Genomic DNA, 24,711 nt, shown 5'->3' on the forward strand with positions numbered 1-24,711 from the left:
AAAAGGAATACGCTGGACATTTCAGAACTGTTGGGAGTTATCTGCGGGCTCAGAAATTAAAGAACGAAAGTCTATGCTGGTTACTTTTGCTTTCGTTTCAGACCGAAATCGTGTGCTAAAAATGTTTTTGAGAAACAGGCTTGCCCTGTTCTACGGAGCACAAATTTGGATTTACCCTTATATTGTAAAGTTAACACGACTTCGAAGGAAAGAATTTCTCAGTATGAGAGAGAAGGAAGTATGAGAGAGAAGGAAAGAATTTCTCAGTATGAGAGAGAAGGAAGTATGAGAGAGAAGGAAAGAATTTCTCAGTATGAGAGAGAGGGTCCTAAGTTTAGGGGCCCTTTATGTTTTGAAGGACCCCAGTAAATGTTGTGTTAAATACTTAAATAATAATTATGTCTTTTTTGATCGGTCACTCACACAGTACACCCAGAGAAGAATCGACATGGATAAAGTAAGGCTGCTTCCCTATCGATTCTTATTCAAAAAGTATTGATTATACTGCTCCATTTCTTTGGTCTCCACTTTTTCTTATATTTAGGTTTATATAACCCGTAGCAAAATATATTACTTAACTGGTTTTGATTTATTGATTGGTTTGATTATATGGATATATATACCGTGTTCTTTTGAAAATAAAGAATTAAAAAAAAAAAAGAAGTCTACAAAATCATGAAAGGACTTGAACAAATTGATGTAAATCAGTTATTTACTGTCTCAGATAATAGAAGGACCGGGGGGCACTCCATGAAGTTAGCAAGTAGCTCATTTAAAACAAATTGAAGAAAATTATTTTTCATTTCCAGAGGATGTGGTTACGGCAGTTGCTGTAACTGGGTTTAAAAAAAGATTTGAATAAGTTCCTAGAGGAAAAATCCATAAACTGCTATTAATTAATAAGCAATAGTAGCTTGAGATCTATGTAATGTTTGGGTACTTGCCAGGTTCTTATGGCCTGGATTGGCCACTGTTGGAAACAGGATGCTGGGCTTGATGGACCCTTGTCTGACCCAGTATGGCATTTCTCATGTAAGAGACAGCAGATTACACCCCTCACACCGGCTTTTCTGATCCCATCTCCTCTGTTTGGTATAAGAATATAAAAGTGGTTTATATACAGATGTTTTGGGGGATTATGTTATGATTTCCTCCCTTTTTTTTTATTTATTTTGAGGTACTGCTCTTTTCGGTTCCCTGTTATCAAGGAAAGGCTGATGCAGTCCTGGATTTCCCCACTGCACACACCATCTTTTTTTTTTTTTTTAAACCACCTTTCCATTTTATCAGTGCCCAAGGGACACTTACAACAATAGTTACCTACAGTTGAAAAGTTCTCAGGTTCTCATCAATGTCCTTAAGAAAATCAGAACTGCACTGAGGAAAAATCAGGGCTGGATCTGAATTTCCCTGATGATCTGCAGTTTTAGCTTCCTTCCTGGGTCAGACAGGATAAGGGAAAACTCATGTTTCAATGCCTATGCTCAAACACTGAATTAAAAATATATATACACACACACACGTTTCTTTTCTGTTAGCCCTCCAGCCTAAGACACCTCTCCTTGCTCCTATGCGGCTCTCGGAGATTTTCAAATACTGCAGTTCCCTCTTATAGCTAAGAGTGAGCCTTGAAAGCAGCTCCTCACTGTGCTCTCCAGCTGCAGCACTGCATAGAGAGGGCTTGAACCCGTCACCTCTGGCTAGTACCCGGATGGGATACCACCAGGTGCTGTAAGCTTCAGAAAGTAATGACAAATCACTGCACTGTCCTACTATCTGCCAAAAAAAGGTCACAGTCTCATGGTGGGATTGTGATCGCTGAAGTCTGTAGTTGACAAGTTACTTGTCACCAGCATTCTCCACATTTATTTATTTATTTAGAGTTTTTTCTATACCGATATTCGTTTTCACATCATATCGGTTTACACAGAACAGATTAACAAAGAGAGAATTACATTGAATTGGTAGAGCTTAAAACAAGAGCAGGGAGGGTAAAAAAGGTAACAACAATATAATATGTCAAACAGGGGTGGAATATTCACAATTATTTACACATGAATCCTCCAGGTCACAAGGGCCCTATTCAATCAGTTCCAATTTGCTCCCATTACATCTATGGACGGACTTCCAGCTTCCCCTACTAAAACAGCCTACGGGCCCATAGAAGAGTGGGTGAGATCCAGTTCTCGTGGTTCCAAGTCAGTCTGGTAGCCAAAGTATCTGCTGACACAGATGTAACCCACAGTGAGTGAAACGGGAGATGGAATTTACCATCAGGAGCAACAGGGCCCTCTTCAAAAGCAATTCCATCCCAAGGAGCAAAAGCCAACACCAAAAACCTTCCCCATAGCAGCAAACAGCACCAAGCCTTACACACATCACAAGTCTGGCATTGTTTGTACTTCCCCTTCCTGAAACCTGCTTCCTCCACTCAAACCTTAAATATAAAAGCTGTCAATCAGCTCTGTAAACCTGTCTACTTGTTATGCATGGTGCACCTACTTCCTGTTTCTTCTGATGGGCATTGGCAGAAGGAAAAGGAGCCACCTAGCAAAGGTAGGCAGTCCTGCAGAGTCTCCAGCCGCCATGCCCAGTCTTTTATAAACTGTTTTTAATTCTTGTTTTATTAATGATTAGAGGGTACGTCCTGGCTAGTTCCACACCGATTGGAAGAAGTAGTCCTGATGAAAAGGGAACTAAACCTGGCCCACAAACACAGAATGCGCCTCTGACCCCTGCTAAACGCATGGCGTTCCTGCCGCACGAGATTTCCTCTCCCACAGTGGCACACATCGTAAATCTGCTCCTTTAGCTGGGCCTCAAACCTGCCACACGTGCTTTTCATTAGGGCACCGTGTTTGTGTGACCTTTGAAAGGAAGGAAGAGCTCTTTGGCAGAACCTGACTTTCATATCCTGCATTTAATTGAGCAAGTGCACTGTGAAAAATACCAAAACACCAAGGTCTGGTTCATGAGCCCCTCCTAGGCAGCAGCAGAGCACGTGGTGGTGGCAGTCCTGGGGCTACTGAGTGCATCCTGGGCACTGACCTCTCTCTCCAGCTTGGCACAGCCCCTCAAACCACTCATCACCAATCAGGGAAAGGACTCTGGGTCCGTATATTGCTTGGCATCCATTTGTCGAAAGGACTCTGGGTCCGTATATTGCTTGGCATCCATTTGTCGAAAGGTAAGCTGACCAGGATGTTGATTGTTGAAAGGAGGCCCTCAGGTTAGCTGTACAGGGATGCCCTGAAGACTCCAGTTCAGATCCTATTTATAGGCTCCAAGAGCTGCCCTTTCCCTACAAATCAGCCACAGCACCACAAACGCGTAGAAGGAAGCTCAGGAGTCCATGTTATCACGATCCTCTGGTGTCTTCAGTTTAGGAAAGACCTGACATCCAGATTCGATTCCCCATTCTGCAGGAATTACATAAGGAAAATGGTACCAGACAATCCTAGAACAGGCTCACTTAGGATCCTGAAGGTTTCATTTTCACAAAGCTGACTTTCCTCCCCTTGCAGGTACAAAACCAGAGAAGGGAGGGAGAACGCAGGATTAGCAGGAAGGAAGCAATTCTTCGCTGAGAGGCCGATGCCTAGGGGAGCTGGAAGGCAAAAACAGGATCAGAATTCAAGCAGGAATGGGAACTAAGGATCATTGGTGGGGAGGTGAGGGAGAAGTTGGAGATCATATAAAAGCGGACAGGACAAACAGATAAGATGGACCTGGCGGTCTTTCCCTGTCAACCATTTCTAAATGTTTCTATATGGCTCTTTTAAAACTGCAGCCAAAATGCATTGCAGCCTTCTGATGTTCTTAAATTAAGGACAGATTCAGAACCAAAAACAAAAAAACCCTTTTGAATGGACACTGCAGACCTAGAATTATGGCATTCAGGTACATGACAAGTATAATGGACATCTCTTACTGTACAAAAATCAGATAAAAAGGGTACAAGCCGCCAGAGTACGCCAATTAAAGCAGCAAAAATGACTTAAATAAGTTAATAAAAACAAAGTAATTTAAGATCTTTTCAGAAATGAACAAAAAAAATCAGAATTAAAAGGAGGGTATATCAATGTTTAAAGTTTTGGCATGCTTTCACCTGGCTAAGCAATCTAAACTGGGATACTGATCATCCACAGAGCCGTCCCCTGTGCAGACATCACACGGACACACAAAGCATAAACGGTATATCAGCTCCTGCAGAGTGGGCTCAGGAGCAAATCTGAGAAACAGGGCTGCAGCTAGAATTAAGTGCACATCGTTTATTCCATGACTGAAAGATGGATGACATGAGAAGACAACTAGGAATCACACTATAAGAGGAAGCAACAACGCCAGAAAACTAAAGATGATGCACTTTTCTGCCAGCTACTTACAACTACTGCTTTAAGAGGCTCTTGCAGTATTATCTTTAGAAAAATAAATACTGAAAATCACCCAGTTATTTAAAAAATGTGTTAGAATAATGCAAACACTCAGGAGCCATTATGCACTTATCAGGGCAATGGTATTCTGGGCTGCGCTGCACTCAGCTGAAAGTGATTAAGTCCCACAGTACCAGGGCAGATGCTTATCCAGGAAAACACATGGAAAGGCAACACACAGAATACGTGGCGTGTAAAAAATGAAGTGAGCTCAACTAATTACCATGGTACTCAAGCACTGCTCTGCCAACAACCGCACCCAGCACTCTGCAAAGCACTGCACTTCCTGCAGGGTTTGTCGCCCAGCACACCCTGCTTCCCTCCAGCCCTACTCGCATACAAATTCTTAGGCAAAGAAAAATCATTGGGTGACCACCAGGACAGGCTGATCCCGAGCTGGGTTTTCCCCACTGTGTGCACAATGATGTAGGTCCGAGGCTGGACTGCACACCTCTAGGCATACAATAGCGTGAGCCCGAGATGGGATCAGTCTCTTTCTTGACTTGGGAACTATGGATTCACTCTAGCAATCTGCAAGCTCCCATAGTTGCAAGCTCAGTCTCAAAGAGGCAAGCCACGTTTATGGCTAGTCTCTTCTTTTTAAACTTTCAAAGGGACATATTAGCTCCAGTTTATCCTGTAGGGTTTCTTCAAACTTCAGTACTGTAAAAAAAAAATAATAATAAATTACCAGGTGGCTTCTTGAGCTCAGTAGAAAAGCTCCGCCAGCCCTGATTTTACCCCATCACATCCACAAGCCTATGGGCTCGCTTTTTTTTGGAAAATGTGGTACTACAAGTTCATAGAATTAACAAGGCAATACAAGGAATGACTCAGCCTGACCTTCCCCCACCCCAGGCCACTGTGGTTATATCTTGGTTAAAGGAGAAACACCCATATTTTACAAAATTCATTTCTAAACACTCAACCATTCACAGCTCATATGACTTGCCATACTGGGTCAGAGCAAGGATCCATCAAGCCCAGCATCCTGTTTCCAACAGTGGCCAATCCAGGTCACAAGTACCTGGCAGGATCCCAAGGGGTAGATCGATTTTCCCCAAGTCCACCTTAATAATGGTTAATGGACTTCTCCTCCAGGAACTTGTCCAAACCTTTTTTAAACACAGCTACACCAATAGCTTTCACCACATCCTCTGGCAACAAATTGCAGATCTTAATTATGCGTTGTGTAAAAAAATCTCTCTCACAATTTTAAAATTCTAATATTTGAAGCTAATAATGAAACAGCTCCCCATGCCTCCTCATCTCCCTCCTCCCCAAAAGAGGAAGACTCCATTACAGACTGATGACTTTAGTTTGAATACAGAAGAATTAGACTGGTAAACAAGAAAAATACAACTGGCAAAGCATAAATACAACTGAAAACAGATCTCTTTCAGAAACTGCTGTAGTTCAAAATCTGGCACAGGAATGGCTAAGCAGAAATTAACTTAAACTTAAAGATGAGAGACTGATAACTGCAGCCCAGGCCAGTGGACTATGGACCGTTGATGCACAATCCCAGCAGGTCCAAAACGGCTCACAACCAGCATAGAAAAAAAACCTGGTAAAACAAACAAATGCAGATTCCGTAGCACAGAACTGGAAATGGCGACGTGCTGACATCAGAAGGCCTGCATACAGAGGGGTACAAATAAGGCAGCACAGCTCATCCACTGGAAACCGTATAAACATTAACATCGTTGTACCAGAAAAAGAATGGGTCTACAAACCCAGACAGAACTACGGAAAATGAAGAAGCCGTGATCAGCTGGGACACTCCTATTCCAAACAATAAAAACCTTGAAGCAAGAAAACCACAGTGGTAGAGGAGAAAACCACAAGAACATAACCTGTATAAAGGGGACAAAAATTGCTGATAGAAATGACAGTACAAGTGTCTATTCTGTGGAATGTATGGAAAGAGAGAAGATCCTCAAGAACTTAGGGATGCTATCATAGACCAAGCAAGTGTGTCAGAAAGACATCACTGTCCTGATTTAAAAGACCTTCCAGGCGCACATTGATATTTTACCTATACAGATTACATTCTATGAACTGTTTGGAACAATTCAAGTTTTAAGGAGGTCACTAGCAATACATTGGAGACATTGAGATCATTCCCAACATACCATGGTTTGTGCATTCCTGTCAAGGTATGCACAAACCAAGTCCATTTGGAGACACTGGCGAGAGGAACATTACGTCATCAGGTGTGAGGAAAACCTGTTATACAGTATAAGAGAGCTCCCCCTCTAATTTTACAAGACATTCCTCTGTCCAGGATAAATACAATCCAGTATAATTCCAGAGGAGATGTAGTTGTTACCCTTATATGAACATACTACCAATAGTTTCAGTTTGACACAGAATTATAACTCCAGGGAAAGGGCTAATGTGCTGACTTTAACAGTCAGGCTGAGTTAGAGAGCCAGCTCTGATTTTACCCTATTACACCCATGGACATGTAAGACTGGCTTAACTAAAGAAACAAAAACCACTAATCCTCTTTGGCATCTTTTGTAGTGGTAGAATGGCACAGCAGCAGCAGGCTGAGTCGGGACCGGTTGGCACATGGATGAGGAGTGCCAGAGCTGCCTGGTCACATACTCAGTGGGTCAGGCTACACCGGGCCAGTTGACGCAAACTCCCAACAAGCAGAGGAGCACCAGGGCTAGTTGAAACATGCTGCCAGCAGCTCAGAGTGCACTGGGATCACCCGGCAGGTGCTACCTGCCGGGTGATCTGGATCAGCACTCTGAGCTCCCAGTGCACTCTGAGCTGCTGGCAGCATGTTTGGATCAGCACTCTGAGCTCCCAGTGCACTCTGAGCTGCTGGCAGCATGATCCCAGACGATGGCACTCCTCTACCAGTAGGTAGAGGAGTGCCATCGTCAATTAGTGCAAGCCGCCAGCAAACGGAACTCCGCCGGAACCGGATGGTGCACCTTCCCAGCAGCTTAGGGTGTTGCTAGGGCTGGTTGGTACCCACTCCCAGCCGATCAGGGTGTGCCATGGTTGGCTTGCCCGGGGGTCCCAGTGGATCAGGGTGCACGCACAGGGGTTGGCTGTCCCAAGCTCCCAGCGGGTTAGAGCGCAGCAGGTCCAAGTGTGTGGGATCATTTGGCACCTGCTGCCGGTGAGTCAGAATGTGCCGGGGGGGGGGGGAGGGGGGTGTCTGTCGTCACATGCTCAGCGCGACATCCTAGCAGCAGGCTCTCTGCCCGCTGTAAAGCCTGGGCCGTACCTGCGCCCGGCCGCCCTCCCCCCGGCCTCCATTCGTCCCTGTCAGCGTTCATCTATACCGGCTGCAAGCCCGCGCCGGATTCGCCGCCCCCCCCCACACAACCTCCCATTGGTCCTTCCGGGCTACCGCTGAAAGGCTGGCAGCGATTGGCTGCGCTCGCTGACTGAGCCCGCCGGGCTGCGCGCAGGCCTTTACGTTCGAACGTAAACAGGCCCAGTGCGTTGTGGGAATTGTGGTGCAGCTTCCTGTCGGCACGACAGCAGGTACCAGAATGCAGTGCGTGGCACGCACGTGACCGAACAGCAGGCGGAGAAGCTGTGGTGGGGGCTTAAAGACTTGAGCGTTAATTCTTTTAAAAAAAAAAAAAAAAAATTAAATTTAAAGAATACAGATAATGTTAAACTTTAATTCAGCACCGAGATTCCCAACCTGCAGGATAACCACCACCACGAATATGCTTAAGGCAAATGTACACCTATTGGGTCTCCCCTCTCCATGCAGATATAATTCATGCAAATTTAGGACGGAGATCCTGAAAACCAGACTGGAGGTGGAGGGGTCAGCAAAGGGTTGAAAAGACCTGCTTTAAGGGCTGGAGAACCCAGGACACGGCTGCACCACGGGTCAGACGTGGAAGGTCTCCCACGATAACGATAGAGGAGAAGAAAGCAGTCTCCCTCTCCCTCACCAAGGCAGGCTCAAAAGAGATAATGAAAAATTGTGACAGATTTTAGTTTATATTAAAAAAAAAAAAAAAAAGGAGGGCAAGGCTCTACGAATAGGAAGGACTCAGGGCTGCTCCCCCCCCATGTCACGTCGGAGTCAGACCTGAAAAATACAGCAGTTACAGAGCTTCGAGGCAGTGGAAGCGCTGCCAGTCCATGACTGCTTGCCGTTTAAGGAACATACCTTGAAAAGGAAAACACAGCCCTGGGGCGAGTCCTGTCAAGAGCTGAGGCCATCAAAGCCTTTCTTCACTTTTAGCTGGAATTATTTCCCTTCTCACCCCCTTAAAATTTCAAGAATTCTTGGCATAGTTGGAAGTCCATTTACATGATTGTGCAGAGAGATTAACACTTACATAAAGGAGCCTGGACAAGAAGAGAGTAAAAAGAAAGATTTATACTACACTGGTGCCAGAAATTAGAGAGCCTAACAAAATGACAGAAACAGTAGATGAAGACTTGGCCCTCTGATAGCCGACCCAGGAAACAAAGGGCAGCTTGAGATGAAACAGGGCAAAGATCTCCGGCCAGGTTGTCATGAAGAAAAAGTTCTGAATGACCTAGATACAAAAATAAATAAATACATTCATTTCCTTTATAGTTAAGCATGCCTATGCACAGAAGTTTTAGGAAATATTCAGTCATGATAGCCAACACTTGTTGGCACAACTGTAGAAAACATCTCCCTATCATCTCACAGAACATGAGCAATTGGGAAACTTTTCTAATGATGTAGGCATAGAGAGTCCGAATTTTATATTTTTACATGTGGAAATGATGTAAAGGATCGTATTGTTGGCCTACGACCTTGGACTCAGGCTGCCCTCTAGGTGCTTACCATCTGGCAGAGTTGAGGGAAGCACGAGCAGCTGCAAGATTAGGGTCTCATAATAATTCCTAGCATTTGAGTTGCTTTCTTGGTTGGCAGTGCACAAGGAGCAGAGGATTTCACTATTATCCACGATGATGCTTAGGTCCTACGAATAGGTTGTGATCTTCTTTTGGAACAGTGTAAAAAACATCTAAATCAATAAATAAATGGATGGTACCTCGCGCAGTGAAACCTTGCCTGATGTGGCTATAGTCTGAGTCGCTCTTCTCTCCATGCCTCATGGTACCCTTGGCCATATTAACTATCTTCTGCCATTTGCATGCCCAGTCTTCCACTCTTGCAAGGTCTCACAGTCCTCTTGTGATTTAACAACTTTGAATAATTTTGTATGAGCAGCAAATCTGATCACCTTGCCCCTCATCCCCATATCTAGGGTAATTTATGAATGTTAAAAAGCAATGGTTGCAATATCCATCCCTGGAGTACTTTACTATTCAGCTATTGACCATTTAACCCTACACTGTTTTCTGTCTTTTAAGCAGTTCTCACCCACATCTGAACATTGCCTCCTAGCCCAGGAGGTGCTCTCAAAAAAACACCACAAACCACACAACACTGCAGGAAACAAAAGGCAGAATATAAAACCCAGTGGTTGGTTTGCTTTGATTACTGACGAGTTAAATTATCTGAAAAAATATTTCTTAGTGCTGCCACATTAACCTCCCAGACAGCAGCATCTTTTTCGTACTCACACCTGACACCTTGTTAAAAAAAAAAAAAAAAAAAAGACCATGTTTTCAAATCTCACCGTCTTTGTCCTTAAAAATCTCCTTTCCTGGCCCCCATCCAGGCTCAGATTTAGGGAGCACATTCTGAAGGTGCTGAAACCCTGGGCGTCCCCTCGGCTGCTCTCTGCTTTCCAAGGGGAGGGGGAGGGGAACCCCTCTGCCTATGGGCACCATCGTCCTGCCCACGTCTAGCATTACCATAGTAACACGGATTGATTTGCTGTTTTCCATCCTAGAGTTGACCGCACCTGCTTTGGCCCTGTGTGAAAATTGTCCATAGCAAACTGGAAGGATTCCAGTTCGCAGCCTCTTGGACTGCACATCATGGAGTCCGATGCCAATGTTGTGGTTGTGACAGGTAAGAAGTTCAGGAGACTTGGAATGCACCTGTAACTCTTGCTCAGACATCCTCACACTCTCTTGGCTACGAGAGGTAAGGTGGAGCCATTGGTCTAGGGCATGGCTCTTAACTAGAGCAAAAGGGTGGCACCCAGTCTCGTTCATGCTGGAGCAGCAGAAACGGAATTGGAAAATTTAGCCCTCGAGTGCCAAGGCCAACTGTACAAACTGGTCCTACGCCCCCCCCCCCCCCCAGTCAGTCAGGTTTTCAGGATAGCATTAATGAATATGCATGAGATGTATTTGTATGCAAATAATTCTCATGCATATTCATCAGGGATAGCCTGAAAATCCAATTGGCTGGGAGGAGGGCTAGGAAAAAAACAAAACCTAAAAGGGGGCTAATCAGGAAAATAAGACTTTCCCAGGAAGGCTGTAGCTGGGTGCCCAGAGCTGGCATAGTTAGCATCTGGGAAAGGAAAGGAAATCAGGGATCATTGTTTATTTTATTTATTTATTTAAAGGTATTTATATACCGCTTTTTAAAATAAAATTTTATCAAAACGGTTTACAATAGTTTAAAATAAGATAAAAATAAAGTGGAAATTAAATTAAATAAAAATACATAAATTTAGTTAAATAGCTAGATAATTACTAGCTTAAAATAAAATTCTTAATTAAAAAATAAAATAATAATAAAATAATAGTAGTAGCGTGCCATGGTAAACAGAATAGGAAAAGTAAAAGGCGAGAGGGGGGAGGGAAGAGGTGATGAGTTATCAGATAAATATATCCCAAAAAATGAAGGGAATGGAAAAAGATTGAATGAAAAATTAAGGTAATATGTGTTAAGTGAGCAGAATTGGAGTAGTATGTGTCAAATGGACGGGGTTGAAGAGGTGGGAACTTCAGTTTAGTTGGAAGAATACTTAGAGGAGTTATTAAATGCATGTTGAAAAAAGTATGTTTTCAGAGCTTTTTTGAAGTGATGAGGGTTCGATATTAGACGGAGAGGGTTGGGTAGAGAGTTCCAAAGAGATGGTCCTGCTACTGAAAAAGCTCTCTTTCTGGTTATGTCTAATCTGGCCTGTCGTGGTGAGGGAATGTCTAGGAGATTTTGAGTGATTGATCTTAGATGTCGGGTCGGTTTGTAAATACGAAGTAAGGTGCATAACCAGGTGGAGGAAGAATTATAGATTAAGCTGTGAATGATTGAGAGTATTTTGTATTTTATCCTGTATTTTATGGGTAGCCAGTGAAGAGATTGTAAGATAGGAGTTATATGATTGCGAACCGGGGTACCAGATAATAAGCGAGCTGCACTATTTTGGACTAGTTGTAGTCACCTGAAGGGGTGATCCTTCGGGATCTGTGGGTTACAGCAGAAACGATTATATTTCCTTACACACACTGCCTCTCCAGGACAAGGGACTGTCCATAGGCAGAGTTGTGCAGCAGCCCGGGCATACATTCTGTATCGTGCAAAAAGCAGGTCATCACGTAAACAATGAAGGCTTAGTGCATAGGGAAACTGGTTTCTTTCACTAATTAGATGTTCAAAACTACCTCCTTACAGCTAATGATCTAGAAGTAATCTCTTTCATTAAGCAGCCTTCTTTTGATGGAGAGAGAGGTTATGGGACACATTTACTAAATGCAAACTTTCAATACGAGCAGAATATTTTGGCTGGGCCACATGGAATCAGATAGAATACAGTACACACTATATAATATATAATATATAGAATACAGTGCACACTATATAATATATAATATATAGAAGACAGTACACACTATATAATATATAGAAGACAGTATACACTATATAATATATAATATATAGAATACAGTGCACACTATATATAATATATAGAATACAGTACGCACTATATAAAGCTCACTTTGTTTTCATTTTAGTTTTCCCTTCACGCACTTCCCCTCAGATTTTCAAGATATCATCTCAATCTGGCTACTTTGCTTTTAAGTGCCTTAAGTTTTCTTAGTCTGTTCTTTCAAAGAGCACAAAGGAATTTTTGTCTTCCATTAAGATGACCATGATTAGGCTGCGTGCCCACTGTTCTTATCGATGCTAAAGCTGCCTTAGGCAGTTTGCAGAATGCTGAATTGGTTTCTGCAGAAACCGTGTTTGGATTCTGCACTGTTTTTCCTCCCTTCATCCGCTCAGTTATTAATATAAACAGTGCACGCGCGACAAGGGTGGGGGGAGCAGTTCATATGAAAACAGTGAAAAGCAAACATCATGGGCTGGCCTAGTGGCAAGTGCCGTGCGGAGGGATCTGGGCTCAGTTCCTGGATGAGGTCCGCCGTTCACCGAGCCAGATGGCGTTCGGGATGCCGCAGAGTCAGCACCACGGCCGTTGGCAGAAGGGGGAGGGGGTGTGTGGAGGATCTCAGCAGTGGCAACTACTGGCCAGACTGGAGGGCAATATTAGCTGGCTATGGGGTTGCCAGCAGGCTCCAGATTGTCAGGACAGGTTGATCCAGTGCTGGTTTTACCCCCACTGCATGCAGGATCTTGTAATTTAGCTTTTCATAGCTAAGTCAGAACTACAAGCCCCTGCATGCACTGGGGTAGAACTAGGACTGGACCAGCCCTGTCTGGCTGCAGTCTGTGGACTCCCCATCGAGGATTCTTGCTGCGACAGCTGGGCTGAGGGGGGGGGGGGGGGGAGACATAAAATAGGGTAAGAAGGAAAGGAAGCCCGGTGGGGGCTGTAGTCTTAGCTCTGAGTGAGCCGGAGGCCCAAAGGAGCAGGAAAAGAATTACAAAGCCTCCAGCTCCCCCCACTCCCAAAAATAAAAATAAAAAAAAAGCAGAGCTAAGGTGACAAGGAACAGATTCTGCACCCAGAGAACCACAGAAAATGTCCCCTGGATTAACCAGGGCCAGTGGAAGGGACGAGCCACCGCTGGGGTGCCAGGCCACCTCCTGTCAGGAGGGGCAGGCACCACTGGCTTATATCAGTGGCCCCCAACCCTGTCCCGGGGGCCCGCCAGCCAGACGGGCTTTCAGGATCTCCACAATGAATATGCATGAGAGAAAATCTGCATCTTATGGAGGCAGTGCATGCAAATTTCCTCTCGTGCATATTCATTGTGGAGATCCCGAAAGCCCGGCTGGCTGGCGGGCCCCCGGGACAGGGTTGGGGAGCACTGGCTTATATGGTTCAGAGCATCGCTCACAGGTTTTTCTTTGTGCTATATAGAGAAATGCAACGCTAATACTGCTGCTCGAATATTACGGGTTTAAAAAACTTGTGGCGCATATGAAAAAAAACTGTTTGCACGCCCCGAGTCGCTCCTCAGAGGGCAGGGCACTGCAGCAAGCTCTAGAGCTCCTGGGGGTAGGAACCTTTACAGTGATGCAGTCACAGGCCAGCAGTTGCATCATTGGAGAGGAGCCCCCGGGCTGGCCAATAGCCTGCAGCCTAATCATCGAAGGGGGGGGTGTCTTCTCCTCCCCCCTTGCCCCCCTATCCAGAGAGATTACCTGTCCCCTCCCCTGGCACCACCTGGGCTGTCGGTTAACTTGGCTCCAGGCCTGAAATAACAGAAGGGAAGGTACTGGCGAAGGAGTGGTAGAGAGAGAAGGCGACTCCCAGCGGCACAGCAGGCAACGCTGGCTTAGAACATGAATGCAAGGGGCTCGCAGCGCTTTCCTATTAATTTATTCGCTGCACTCCTTCACTGATTGGTCCTTCAGCCGTCAGTGAGTGGCCAATCAGTGAAAGAGTGTAGTGAATGGCAGAGCTACCTGCATTAAGCAAGCGGGAGGCGGGAAGAAACTGCCTCTCTGGCTCTGCCTGTGGGAGCGGAGATTTATATCGGAGGAGGGGGATGAGATCAGGCCCATTTAACTCAACACTTAAAAAAAAAAAAAAAGTTGTAGTGATGGGGGAGGAGGTTCTGCTTAACCCCAAAAGTTGCTGAGATTTAGGGAGGCGAGCAGGAGGATCAGCTGCCCTTTTTTTTTTTTTTTTTTTTATGTTATCCAACTATTTTTAAACCTGCGAGCTTTCCAAGCAGAGTTATACGGTAGCACAGTAAGTGGCAGCAGAAAGAGACAGAAATGTAGCATCCTGCTGTTCTCTTGCTAACTTCACCTGGCCAGCACTGAACGGCACTGCCAGCTGAGTCCCCAGAACCTTCTTCTCTTATCCATGCAAGGACTTCCCTGGCTAACACTTGCCTTGTCAGCGGCACGGGGAGTTCAAAACTCTGGGCTTATTCACTAAGTCCCAAACTTAGCTGGACAGCCCCTTTCAAATATTGTCCTCCAAGCATTTTGATGTTTAAGAACCAACGGTTTCAAACACATATGCACCAAAATTCCCATTTTTCCCCTCCATTTCTCCGTGGCAGAGTGGGAATTGGAACCGAGGCACAGGGAGATAGCGTCATTTGCGTAGCTCACACAGAGTCAGCGGCAGAACTGGGGTAAGAACTGAGGTAGAGGATAAAGCCAGGATCACAAGGAGAGGCAGTGGCTCGGCCGCGATTAGAACAGATTTTCAGGAATAAGTGATTCGCCCACAATCACATCCTATGCCCCCCCAATTCCCAACGCCCTGCAAATGTATCGCCAGTTTTTCTTTGGCCAGCAGGAATGGAAATTCAGTAGCGCGTAAGCTTCCCCTGCCGCACGTGTCCAGTCTCCTGGTTTGAGCTGCAAGATCCTGTTTGTATAGCAAAGAGGACATGGATGTATATCCAACCCACCAGGCCTCAAGAAGGCTTAGCCTGCTCAAGTCTGGTCTTATTCTGGGTAACTACGATCATTAATGCTGCCCGGCCCAGCAGCTGACCCCAAGCCTGGTCTTATTCTGGGTAACTACGATCATTAATGCTGCCCGGCCCAGCAGCTGACCCCAAGCCTGGTCTTATTCTGGGTAACTACGATCATTAATGCTGCCCGGCCCAGCAGCTGACCCCAAGCCTGGTCTTATTCTGGGTAACTACGATCATTAATGCTGCCCGGCCCAGCAGCTGACCCCAAGCCTGGTCTTATTCTGGGTAACTACGATCATTAATGCTGCCCGGCCCAGCAGCTGACCTCAAGCCTGGTCTTATTCTGGGTACCTATGATCATTAAGGCTGCCCGGCCCAGCAGCTGACCCCAAGCCTGGTCTTATTCTGGGTACCTGCGATCATTGATACTGCCGGGCCCAGCAGCTGACCTCAAGCCTGGTCTTATTCTGGGTATCTATGATCATTGATACTGCCCGGCCCAGCAGCTGACCTCAAGCCTGGTCTTATTCTGGGTACCTACGATCATTAAGGCTGCCCGGCCCAGCAGCTGACTTCAAGCCTGGTCTTATTCTGGGTACCTATGATCATTAAGGCTGCCCGGCCCAGCAGCTGACCTCAAGCCTCGTATTATTCTGGGTACCTATGATCATTGATGCTGCCCGGCTCACTGGTTGATCAGCTGAACAGCCAATGCTGGCAGCAACAGAGACACCCCTCCTCTTTAAGTATTCTGGGTGACTGTCCAGCTCACCCTACCCAAAAGCCGAACCTATGGAGGTCTTTCCCCTGAATGACTTGCTTTTGAACACTAGCAAGGCTTTGTTAATGGTTCCAGAGGGATGGTAGATGTGGAGGAGCTGATCACCATTATGATGAAGCTTTTCATGCCTCCCCCTCTGCCACCCGCACTCTCATCCCTCCATGTTCTCTTTGCCTATTTGAGCGCAAAATCTGCAGGTCTCTGTTTTGGGTGGCGTAGAAGGAGAATCACAGCAGGGAAATGGACAGCAGTCCCCCAGAATAGTCAAGAAGGAAAAGGTTGCCCAGTGTTTGAAGGGTTCACAAGATGAAACAAACCCTCTTCCACTGCCCCCCCCCCCTTCTGTTGGGAGGTTCCAGAAACTGCCTCCCACCCAGACGCAATTTCCATTCATCAGGGTAACTTCTGTTTTGATCTTCATGACCCCCCCCCTTTCCAGTGACGGGGCAGGAGGCGCAAGCGTCAATCTATTGCTTTAATCTAGCCCTGCACATTCAGAGTGTTAACTGCTTCTGATTTTCACCATGTGCGTTGCAAGTTACCCTTCCACGCAAGTCATCTGAGGACATGGGCTGTGTTTTGTATTAAAATGCAACTGTGGTTTAAGATTTTGAAACTGCACCTCTCTGTTGTGGCAGCAGAGATTAAATCCTGGGTGGCAGAGACATTTGTGTACCTTCAACCATGCACAGAACTAGGTTTCTGAACAAAATGTCTTTTTTTATTGTCCATGTGCCATCTGCTCCCCATTTTCTCTTCCTTCCCCTGTCATGTGTTGGCTAATCCATTGCAGACTGTTGCCAAGTGGAAAGCAATCAGTCCAAGTAGCTTCCTCTAGAGTTAGGAAGGAGTGTAAGAACAATGCAGGCAGCCGGTTTCTCTCTCAGAAAATCGAGCATGCCAATCTCCGGGGAACCCCTTCTTCCTCCTGCCTCAGGGCTTTGGGGCTGTTTTAATCAATGAGCATTGAAATGACATTTGCAGGCTTGAAATTCTCCGCTTTTTAGCAGATTTGTCACCTTGTATGCGAGCACAGACACCAATGGCATGTGGTGAGGATCTCAGACCAGAATTCTAGACTCGCAGGAACAAAGGCAAGCTCGCATCCCATCGCTTTGCTTTTAGGAAGTGTTGTAACCTAGCGGAAATTGAGACACAAGAACCATTTGGCCCAACCCAGTCGACCTGCTTACCCGTAGCGAAGGCCATCTCCCAGCAGTCAACCTTACAAACGTGACCGCCTACACTGCTAATTCTGGTCCTCGGGCCTTCCTGCTCCTACCACCTCCCTCCTTTCTTTATGCTATAAGCTTGCAGGGTGATTCTTTATACTCGCATCCTGTCCAGGAGAAACCCTGTCCAATAGCATAAGAGTACAGCACATTATGTGATAGCCCCAGTCACAGGAGCCCATGATCAAAATGTTTACACTGGCTGACGCTCTGTAAGGGTAAATAGTTCCTCCACCAAGCCCAAAGGACCTTGCTTTAAAGAAAACCAAAAGAATAAACTAGATTTAGGAATCGAGAAGTTGAAAGGATAGAGAAAAGGCAGCTTAAATTTCACTCCAGCAAGCAAGAAACATTTGTCACTTGGTAAAGCAGCTGTTAAGTATTCCTCTTCCTGGCTGGTGGATGCTGGCGACTGCTTTCTGAGGGGATCATTAATAGACCTGTCTTCCTGACAGAAGCTAGAAAGGAGGCTGTGCTTCCAAATTCTTTTTAAGGCTCTGATAGTTTCACCTGTTTATGCACACACTTAGCAGTACGCACGTGGTTTGGAAGATTTTGATCTGCTGGATGCTTTACCCTGTAATTTATCGCACAGCTGTATCAGCTGAGAATACAATAAGATAAATGAAGCTGTGTGTGAAGACCCATATAGAGGTGGAGCCTGTGCTTGCCTTTTAAACAGTTGAGCTGCCTATCCTAAAGCAGAGTCTACTGGAGTGACAGTCTGGGCAGCAAAGAGCATGGCCGATTGCAGAAGTCGCATGGCTCCAACTGAAGGGTGCCCAACGCAAGAGCCAGAGCAATTGGTTCAGGCTGCTACTAAGAGGGTGATCATCAGTGGTCTTCTGTTGTCAGGCAACGATCACAGGATCTTAGGCTGACTGGCTGGCAAGAATGGCCTACAAAAGCCTGGAAGCAGGTTAAAACAGTTCATTTTAATGACATGGCCAACTGATGAAGGTGTCGATGGCGCTAGAAGCCAAATCTCTTGGGGGAGGGGTGAGAAAACCCTTTAAAGAAACTCAGGGAGAACAGCTTCCATTAGGCAAACTAATAGAGTGCCAACATTTTGGGGGCAGCACAAGCTTGCCAGGGCAATGCCAGAGCCAGGGTAGTGCTGGAGCTGCTGCCCAGGAGGTAAGTCGGAGGCAGAGCTCTGGGAAGATGGTTTCCACAACCCATAAGCAATATAGAGAATGTAAGTAAATGTATTGCTGTACAAAAAGCCAACTGAAAAGGCCCGGGCATAAGGAATGCAAAGTTTGATGTGTTCAGAGAATTCTCCATGGATAATTTGCTGCTGGAATCCTTCCCGTTTAGGTTTTGCTCCATTTCGAAGCCACCACGTTAACTCCAGCTGGGAAGCAGTAAAGGTAAGGACTTGGAGATTTCCCTTATCAATAGAATAAAGACAAGAGGCTCAACGTTAATCCCCGATCCTGTGAGTGCTTAAGACTTCTCAGTTGTGGGCAGCCGGGACATAGGGAGGGTCATTTTGTTAACGGTGTGGATAACTTGTGAACGAATGTGCTTTGTCGGTGCTCGGGTAATTGGCCCGGAGTGCACACAAATTAACTGACATGAAGTTACATCCCCTCTTTGGCAGGTACAGGTTATGTGGGCTGTTAACACACATGCATACGCTTTAAAATCCAAACGTGCATGGACTGAGAGCCAGGGACCTGCCCAAGATGGTCTAAAGGGTGGGCCAGAGGCAAGCAGAATTATTTGGATAAATTGGTGCCTGCCAACGCCTGTCATCATTTGGATACCGGTGTCTCAAGAGTTCTTCAGCTCAGTTGTTACTTCAAAACCTCAAACAAGCTTTGTAACCAGCTGAGTTACAGGGATGTGCATTCATTTGCAACAAATACCAAAAATGCAGTGAAGGAAGCCGTTTTCAGTTCGTTGGAAATGAACTAACAAAGGGCCAGCCTCCCCTGAGGAAACCTGAAACGTTTCGGGTGGCTTCGTATGCATCGTATTAAAAAAAAAAAAATAGAAAGTGTGTGTAAGTGTGTGTGGGGGGGGGGAGGGGGGAGGTCTCCAGGAGCCCTAGCTAGGCCCTCACAATGAATCCAGCCTAGTCCGAGCTGGGGCCCTCCCAACCCAGCCCCACTTACCCCCCCCCCCCCTCTTCTGGTTCCTGCTTGCAGAAGAGCCCAGCTGTTCCCACCTGGGTCCTGGCGCTTTACGAATGGCAGTCTGGCTGCAGGGTGGGGCTGAAGTGACATCCTTCCACCGGCATAGAGGAAAAGGAGAGCCAGGAGAGAAGCATTCAATTACTTGAAAGATATTAGCAAAGCTGTTTCAAGGGAAAGGATGCGATTCGAGCCTTTAATGGGATAGACTGAAGATCCGGTATGAGAAAATATGTTTGCATGGGAAGTGTGGAAAGCCTTCCCAGTGTGGGTGGTGACAGTTAAATAGAAAAAGAATTTAAGAGGACATGGGGTCAGCCCCAGAGAGAACAGAAAGCCTGACAGAGTGGCAAAGTTATGCCTTCATAGAACTGTACTTGCCCAACTCAACAATGAGTGCTGGAGCTGCCAAAGGGGTTAATATGAAATGTTTGAAGCCTGAGTAACAACACCGGCAACTACGTGACTGTGAGAGTGTAACCTGCTGGGGCTGCGAGAGTGTAACCTGCTGGGGCTGCGAGAGTGTAACCTGCTGGGGCTGCGAGAGTGTAACCTGCTGGGGCTGCGAGAGTGTAACCTGCTGGGGCTGCGAGAGTATAACCTGCTGGGGCTGCGAGAGTATAACCTGCTGGGGCTGCGAGAGTATAACCTGCTTTCCAGGAGTGCTGAGAGCAGAACCTCGTGCTGGGAAAGAGAACTTCTTTGGGGGTTAAACTGTTACTAGCTGTGCATATCGTGTGCTAGTTTTAAAGTTAGAATTGTGTGTGTTCTGGGAAGAAAAGACGGATTTCATTCTGTGAGCTAGTAAAGATTATCAGGGTTAGAACTGTGAGTCTGCAAAGGTCACTTACTTGATCTGGACTGGCCCCTGTCTGAGACAGGATTGCTGGGTTCAGTGGACCTTGGTCTGACCCTGCATGGCACCCCTGAGCTTATCCCCTTTCACTCTCCTGCCATAGCATCCTTCCTGATGAAAGCAGCCCACCTCCTGTGCTTTTATTGCTTGGAGATATTTAAATCTCTCATCTCAGAGTATTCGAGTACAGATCTTTGTCTCTCCCTCTCTGCTTTCTGATGAAGACTGTTAATCATTATAGTAGCTGTCCTAAGGATCAAATATTAATTTAAATCTTTTTGAAGGCCTGTACACAGTACTTAAATCTTTGGTGAGACCTTATTTAGAGACAAGATCACCTCTCCCCTTTCCTGCTGGCTATTCTCCCTTCTAGCTTTTGACATCACCTTTCTACCTGTTTGGCCACCTTAACATCATCAGATAGGATCAGCTCACTCTTGTGTGGAGAACTTCAGCTCCTTTATGGTATTGCTTTCTTGGGATTTTATTTATTTAAAATATTTATATGCTGCCTGTAGCCCGGTTTTGGTGGCTCACAATCGAGTACATCAGATCCTGTGTTTTTTTATTTTAGCATTTGTCAGACTGTAGCTCTCATTCCTAAAGCTTCACCTCATCCCTCCTCTTTTACCATATCTTCTAGGAATGTCTACCCTGTTGCCGATTTTGGTATCCACAAAAAGGCAAACCTTTCCTCAACAGCCCTTCCAAAATATCACTCAGGAAATTGTTAAACAGAACCAAACCGGTCCCTGAGGCACATCATTTCCTCGCAGTGAACTCAGTTGACCTCTGCCCTTTGGCACCTCCCATTCAACCAATTTCTAACTCATTCAGTCGTGTTCGGGCCTACACCTAGAGTGCTCTATTTAGGTCACCTACGTGAAACCCAAGTACATAAGAATTGCCAGAGCAAAGGTCCATCAAGCCCAGCATCCTGTCTCCAACAGCACCCCAAATAATAAGCCCAGTCCTTCTTGCTCAAAACCAGTGGCTTTCCCCAAGTCTACGATGACTTTTCCTCCAGGAATTTGTCTAAATTCTTTTTAAACCCAGCTACACTAACAGCTTTCACCACATCTAGTGCTCTTGCCTGATCATCCAGTGATTCATGTGACAGGACCTACCCTGTGCTAAAACCATGCTGCCTTGGATCCTGTTATCCACTGGAGTCCAGAAACGGCACATCCTGTTTGAGACTTTTAACCTTTTCAGCCACTTCTTTAGAAAAGCGTACTGGCCTCGTTTCCCTCGTACCTTTATTGACTTTTCTAACAAAAGGTTTGCTGCCCTTGCAATATCTCCTTTTAGTTTTGCCCACCAGGCTTGTCCGTTCCTTAGCTTATCTCATACAATTAGAGTCCTTGAGATACTTTCCCCATCTGATAGCCAGGAACCATCACAGCCTGTGCTCTTAATACTGAACTACGCCATCCAGTGATCCCAGGTGATCACGCGCTATGACTTCAGAAACAGTCTCTCATTTTATTTAAAGCACCAGATCCAGTATCTGCCACTCACATCTGTTCTGCTGCCGACAATCCAGGACCTCTCTCTGCTTCTAGATGACACCGCAGCTGAGATGTCGCAATCAACATCCATCCAGTAGATTGAAATCATCTAGCCAATTTTGTGAATGCTTTCAGTTAAATCTGGCCATTTCTTCGGCCTGTGAAAGAGATCAATATTTCACACCAGTATAAATTAATGACCCATTGCTTCTTTCCAGAGTAACCCACAGTGCCGCCTTACCCCAGGAGCCCTCCGGTTCTGTTGCATTAATATTAATTTTTATATAAGCCAGTCCTGCTCCCTGAAAGATAACCTGGTTTAACGATATCCCAGACATGGTTCTCTGTGTACCATGAGGCTGCCACTATTATCCAAGTCAGCCTCTTCCATGTTTGCATCATCTGGGACATTTTTTCCCATATTATGAGCATAGTGTACATAGCTTTCCAATCGATGCCCCTTTTCCCCCCCATTTCTCTAAGTCTATAAAAGACTTACCCTACCTGCCCTGGGGGCTTCACAGCTTCAGGAGAGGGCTGGAAAGGATGTTATCCTGTATCTGATTCTCTGTCCAGGAACTCTCCAGGACAGGCCTCGGTGATGGCACGCAGCTTCACACCCTGCAACTTCCTGTGAGCTACGAGAAGTCTGCGCAGCAAGTCTCTAAGATATGGGCAACTCTGAAACCACAGGTGAGTCACAGCTGCCTCTCTCAGGTAAAATGTACTTTTCCCATACGCCATTTAAAAGACATTTCAGGCTGAGTAGAAAATGACTTTTCTTTTTAACTTATAAGAGAGGCATGAGTAGTAGTCAAGTATAAGGATACCTTTATGGATTATTTAGTGACTCTGAACCAGTCCTGGTTTCACCATATCGCCATGTCTGGACCCCAGTTCCTCCTTGTTTTAGAAAAAGCAAAGCTAGTGGAATTCTGAGCAAAAAATTTAAAAATGCTGCATTCTTTATATAGCTCACAATAACAATATAAATTAGACTTTAATTAAATGCATAGAGAAATTTAAATATTTTTGTGCAAAATCCCCCTCAGAGTACACCATAACAGTGGATCATACTAATACGATTAATTTTTTTTTTAATTTATTGAAATTTATAATATAAATTTGTGTTTTTTTAAAATCCACTACTTATTTCTAAAGTACTACTAGACATACACAGCACGATACAGATACATACGAGTCCCTTCTCTATGGAGCTTACAGCCTAGTTAAGACAAACCTACATGACAACACAGTACTTTCTGGGAAATACATGTATTGTAGAGAAATTTAAGGTTTAAAAGCAGCTGCAAAAGGGAGTTTTTAGTCTGGATGAACATGACCAGAGAGGGGTCATGACATTCCAAATAATTTGTATGTCTTCGGCAAATTTGATCACCTCACTTGTTCCCATTTCCAGGTCATTTATAAATGTATTAAAAAGCAGTGGTCCCAGAACAGATCCCTGGGGCACTCCACTATTCAGCTTTTTCCATTGGGAAAACTTATTATTTAGCCCTACTCTCTTGTTTTCTATCTTTTAACCAGTTGGCAGTCCACAATAGGACACTGCCCCCTATCCCATGGCTTTTTAATTTTCTAAGTCTCTTCTCATGAGGGACTTTGGCAGATGCTTTCTGGAAATCCAGATACACTATATCAACTGGCTCACCTTTATCAACATGTTTATTTACGCCCTCAAAAAAATGTAGCAAACTTGTGAGGCACGACTTCCCTTGCTAAATCCATGTTGGCTTTGTCCCATTAACCTATACAATTTTGTTCTTTATGATAATTTCTAACATTTTGCCTGGCACGGACGTCACACTCACTGGTCTGTAGTTTCTTGATCACCCCTTGATCCCTTCTAAAAATTAGTGTTACATTGGCAACCCTCCAGTCTTCAGGTACCATAGATGATGATAGTTTAAAAATTTCCAATAGCAGGTCTGCAATTTCATTTCTCATTTCTTGCAGCACTCTGGGATGTATACCATCTGGTCCAGGTGATTTTCTACTCTTTAGTTTGTCAAATTCACCTAGAACATCATCATGGTTCAGAGATTTGTTTCATTTCCACTGAATCATCACCTTTGAATATCATTTCAGTGAATACTGAAGAATTAATTTAGTCTCTCTGCTATGGCTTTGTCATCCCTACGTGCCCCTTTTACTCCTTGATCATCTAATGATCCAACTGACTTCCTCGCAGGCTTTTTCCCTTGAATGTACCTGAAAAAGATTTTAAGAGTTTTTGCTTCCACAGCAAGCTTCTTTTCAAATTCTCTCTTTGCCTTCCTTATCAATGCTTTGCATCTAACTTGCCAGTGCTTATGCTGTTTCCTGTTTTCCTCATATGGATCCCTTTTCCATTTCTTGAAAGATGCTCTTTTAATTATTATAGCCTCTCTTACCTCAACTTTTAACCATGCCAGTAGTCGTTTAGACTTCCTTCCACCTTTTCTAATGAACATAAGAACATAAGAACATGCCATACTGGGTCAGACCAAGGGTCCATCAAGCCCAGCATCCTGTTTCCAACAGTGGCCAATCCAGGCCATAAAAACCTGGCAAGTACCCAAAAACTAAGTCTATTCCATGTAACCATTGCTAATGGCAGTGGCTATTCTCTAAGTGAACTTAATAGCAGGTAATGGACTTCTCCTCCAAGAACTTATCCAATCCTTTTTTAAACACAGCTATACTAACTGCACTAACCACATCCTCTGGCAACAAATTCCAGAGTTTAATTGTGCGTTGAGTAAAAAAGAACATTCTCCGATTATTTATTTATTTATTTATTTTAAGTTTTTCTATACCGGCATTCGCGATAAATATCGCATCATGTCGGTTTACAATTAACAAGTAGATAGGGAACAAAAAGGCATGTGCCCCATGCTAACTTCATGGAGTGTCCCCTAGTCTTTCATCTGCCCAAATAGCTAAAATATGAAAAGTCTGCACTGTGCAGGGGGGGGGGGGGTGGTAATGACCAGGTGAAGCTGTGCTGAGAAAGAATGGAGCCAGCTGCTGAGAGTTCCTCTGTTAATCCAATGAAAAAGGCGTATGAAAGG

General features: G+C 45.1%; 1 protein-coding gene across 4 annotated transcripts in view; it reads left to right on the forward strand.

Annotated features, from left to right (window-relative positions):
* The window catches only part of PGPEP1L (pyroglutamyl-peptidase I like), a 56,931-nt gene that overhangs the window by 26,464 nt on the left and 5,756 nt on the right, over positions 1-24,711 (forward strand). For 2 of the 4 annotated variants that reach the window (XM_029574363.1, XM_029574362.1), the window contains 3 exons: positions 10,265-10,386; positions 18,450-18,502; positions 22,214-22,330. In XM_029574363.1, coding sequence (XP_029430223.1) covers positions 10,353-10,386; positions 18,450-18,502; positions 22,214-22,330 — 204 coding nt within the window. In that variant the 5' untranslated portion in view covers positions 10,265-10,352. Of the gene's footprint in view, positions 1-3,563; positions 3,672-10,264; positions 10,387-18,449; positions 18,503-22,213; positions 22,331-24,711 lie in introns of those variants that run through there. The other 2 variants (XM_029574364.1, XM_029574365.1) reach the window with 2 other exon arrangements.

This window comes from Rhinatrema bivittatum, chromosome 13 (assembly GCF_901001135.1).
Source record: "Rhinatrema bivittatum chromosome 13, aRhiBiv1.1, whole genome shotgun sequence".
Taxonomy (NCBI): Eukaryota; Metazoa; Chordata; class Amphibia; order Gymnophiona; family Rhinatrematidae; genus Rhinatrema; species Rhinatrema bivittatum.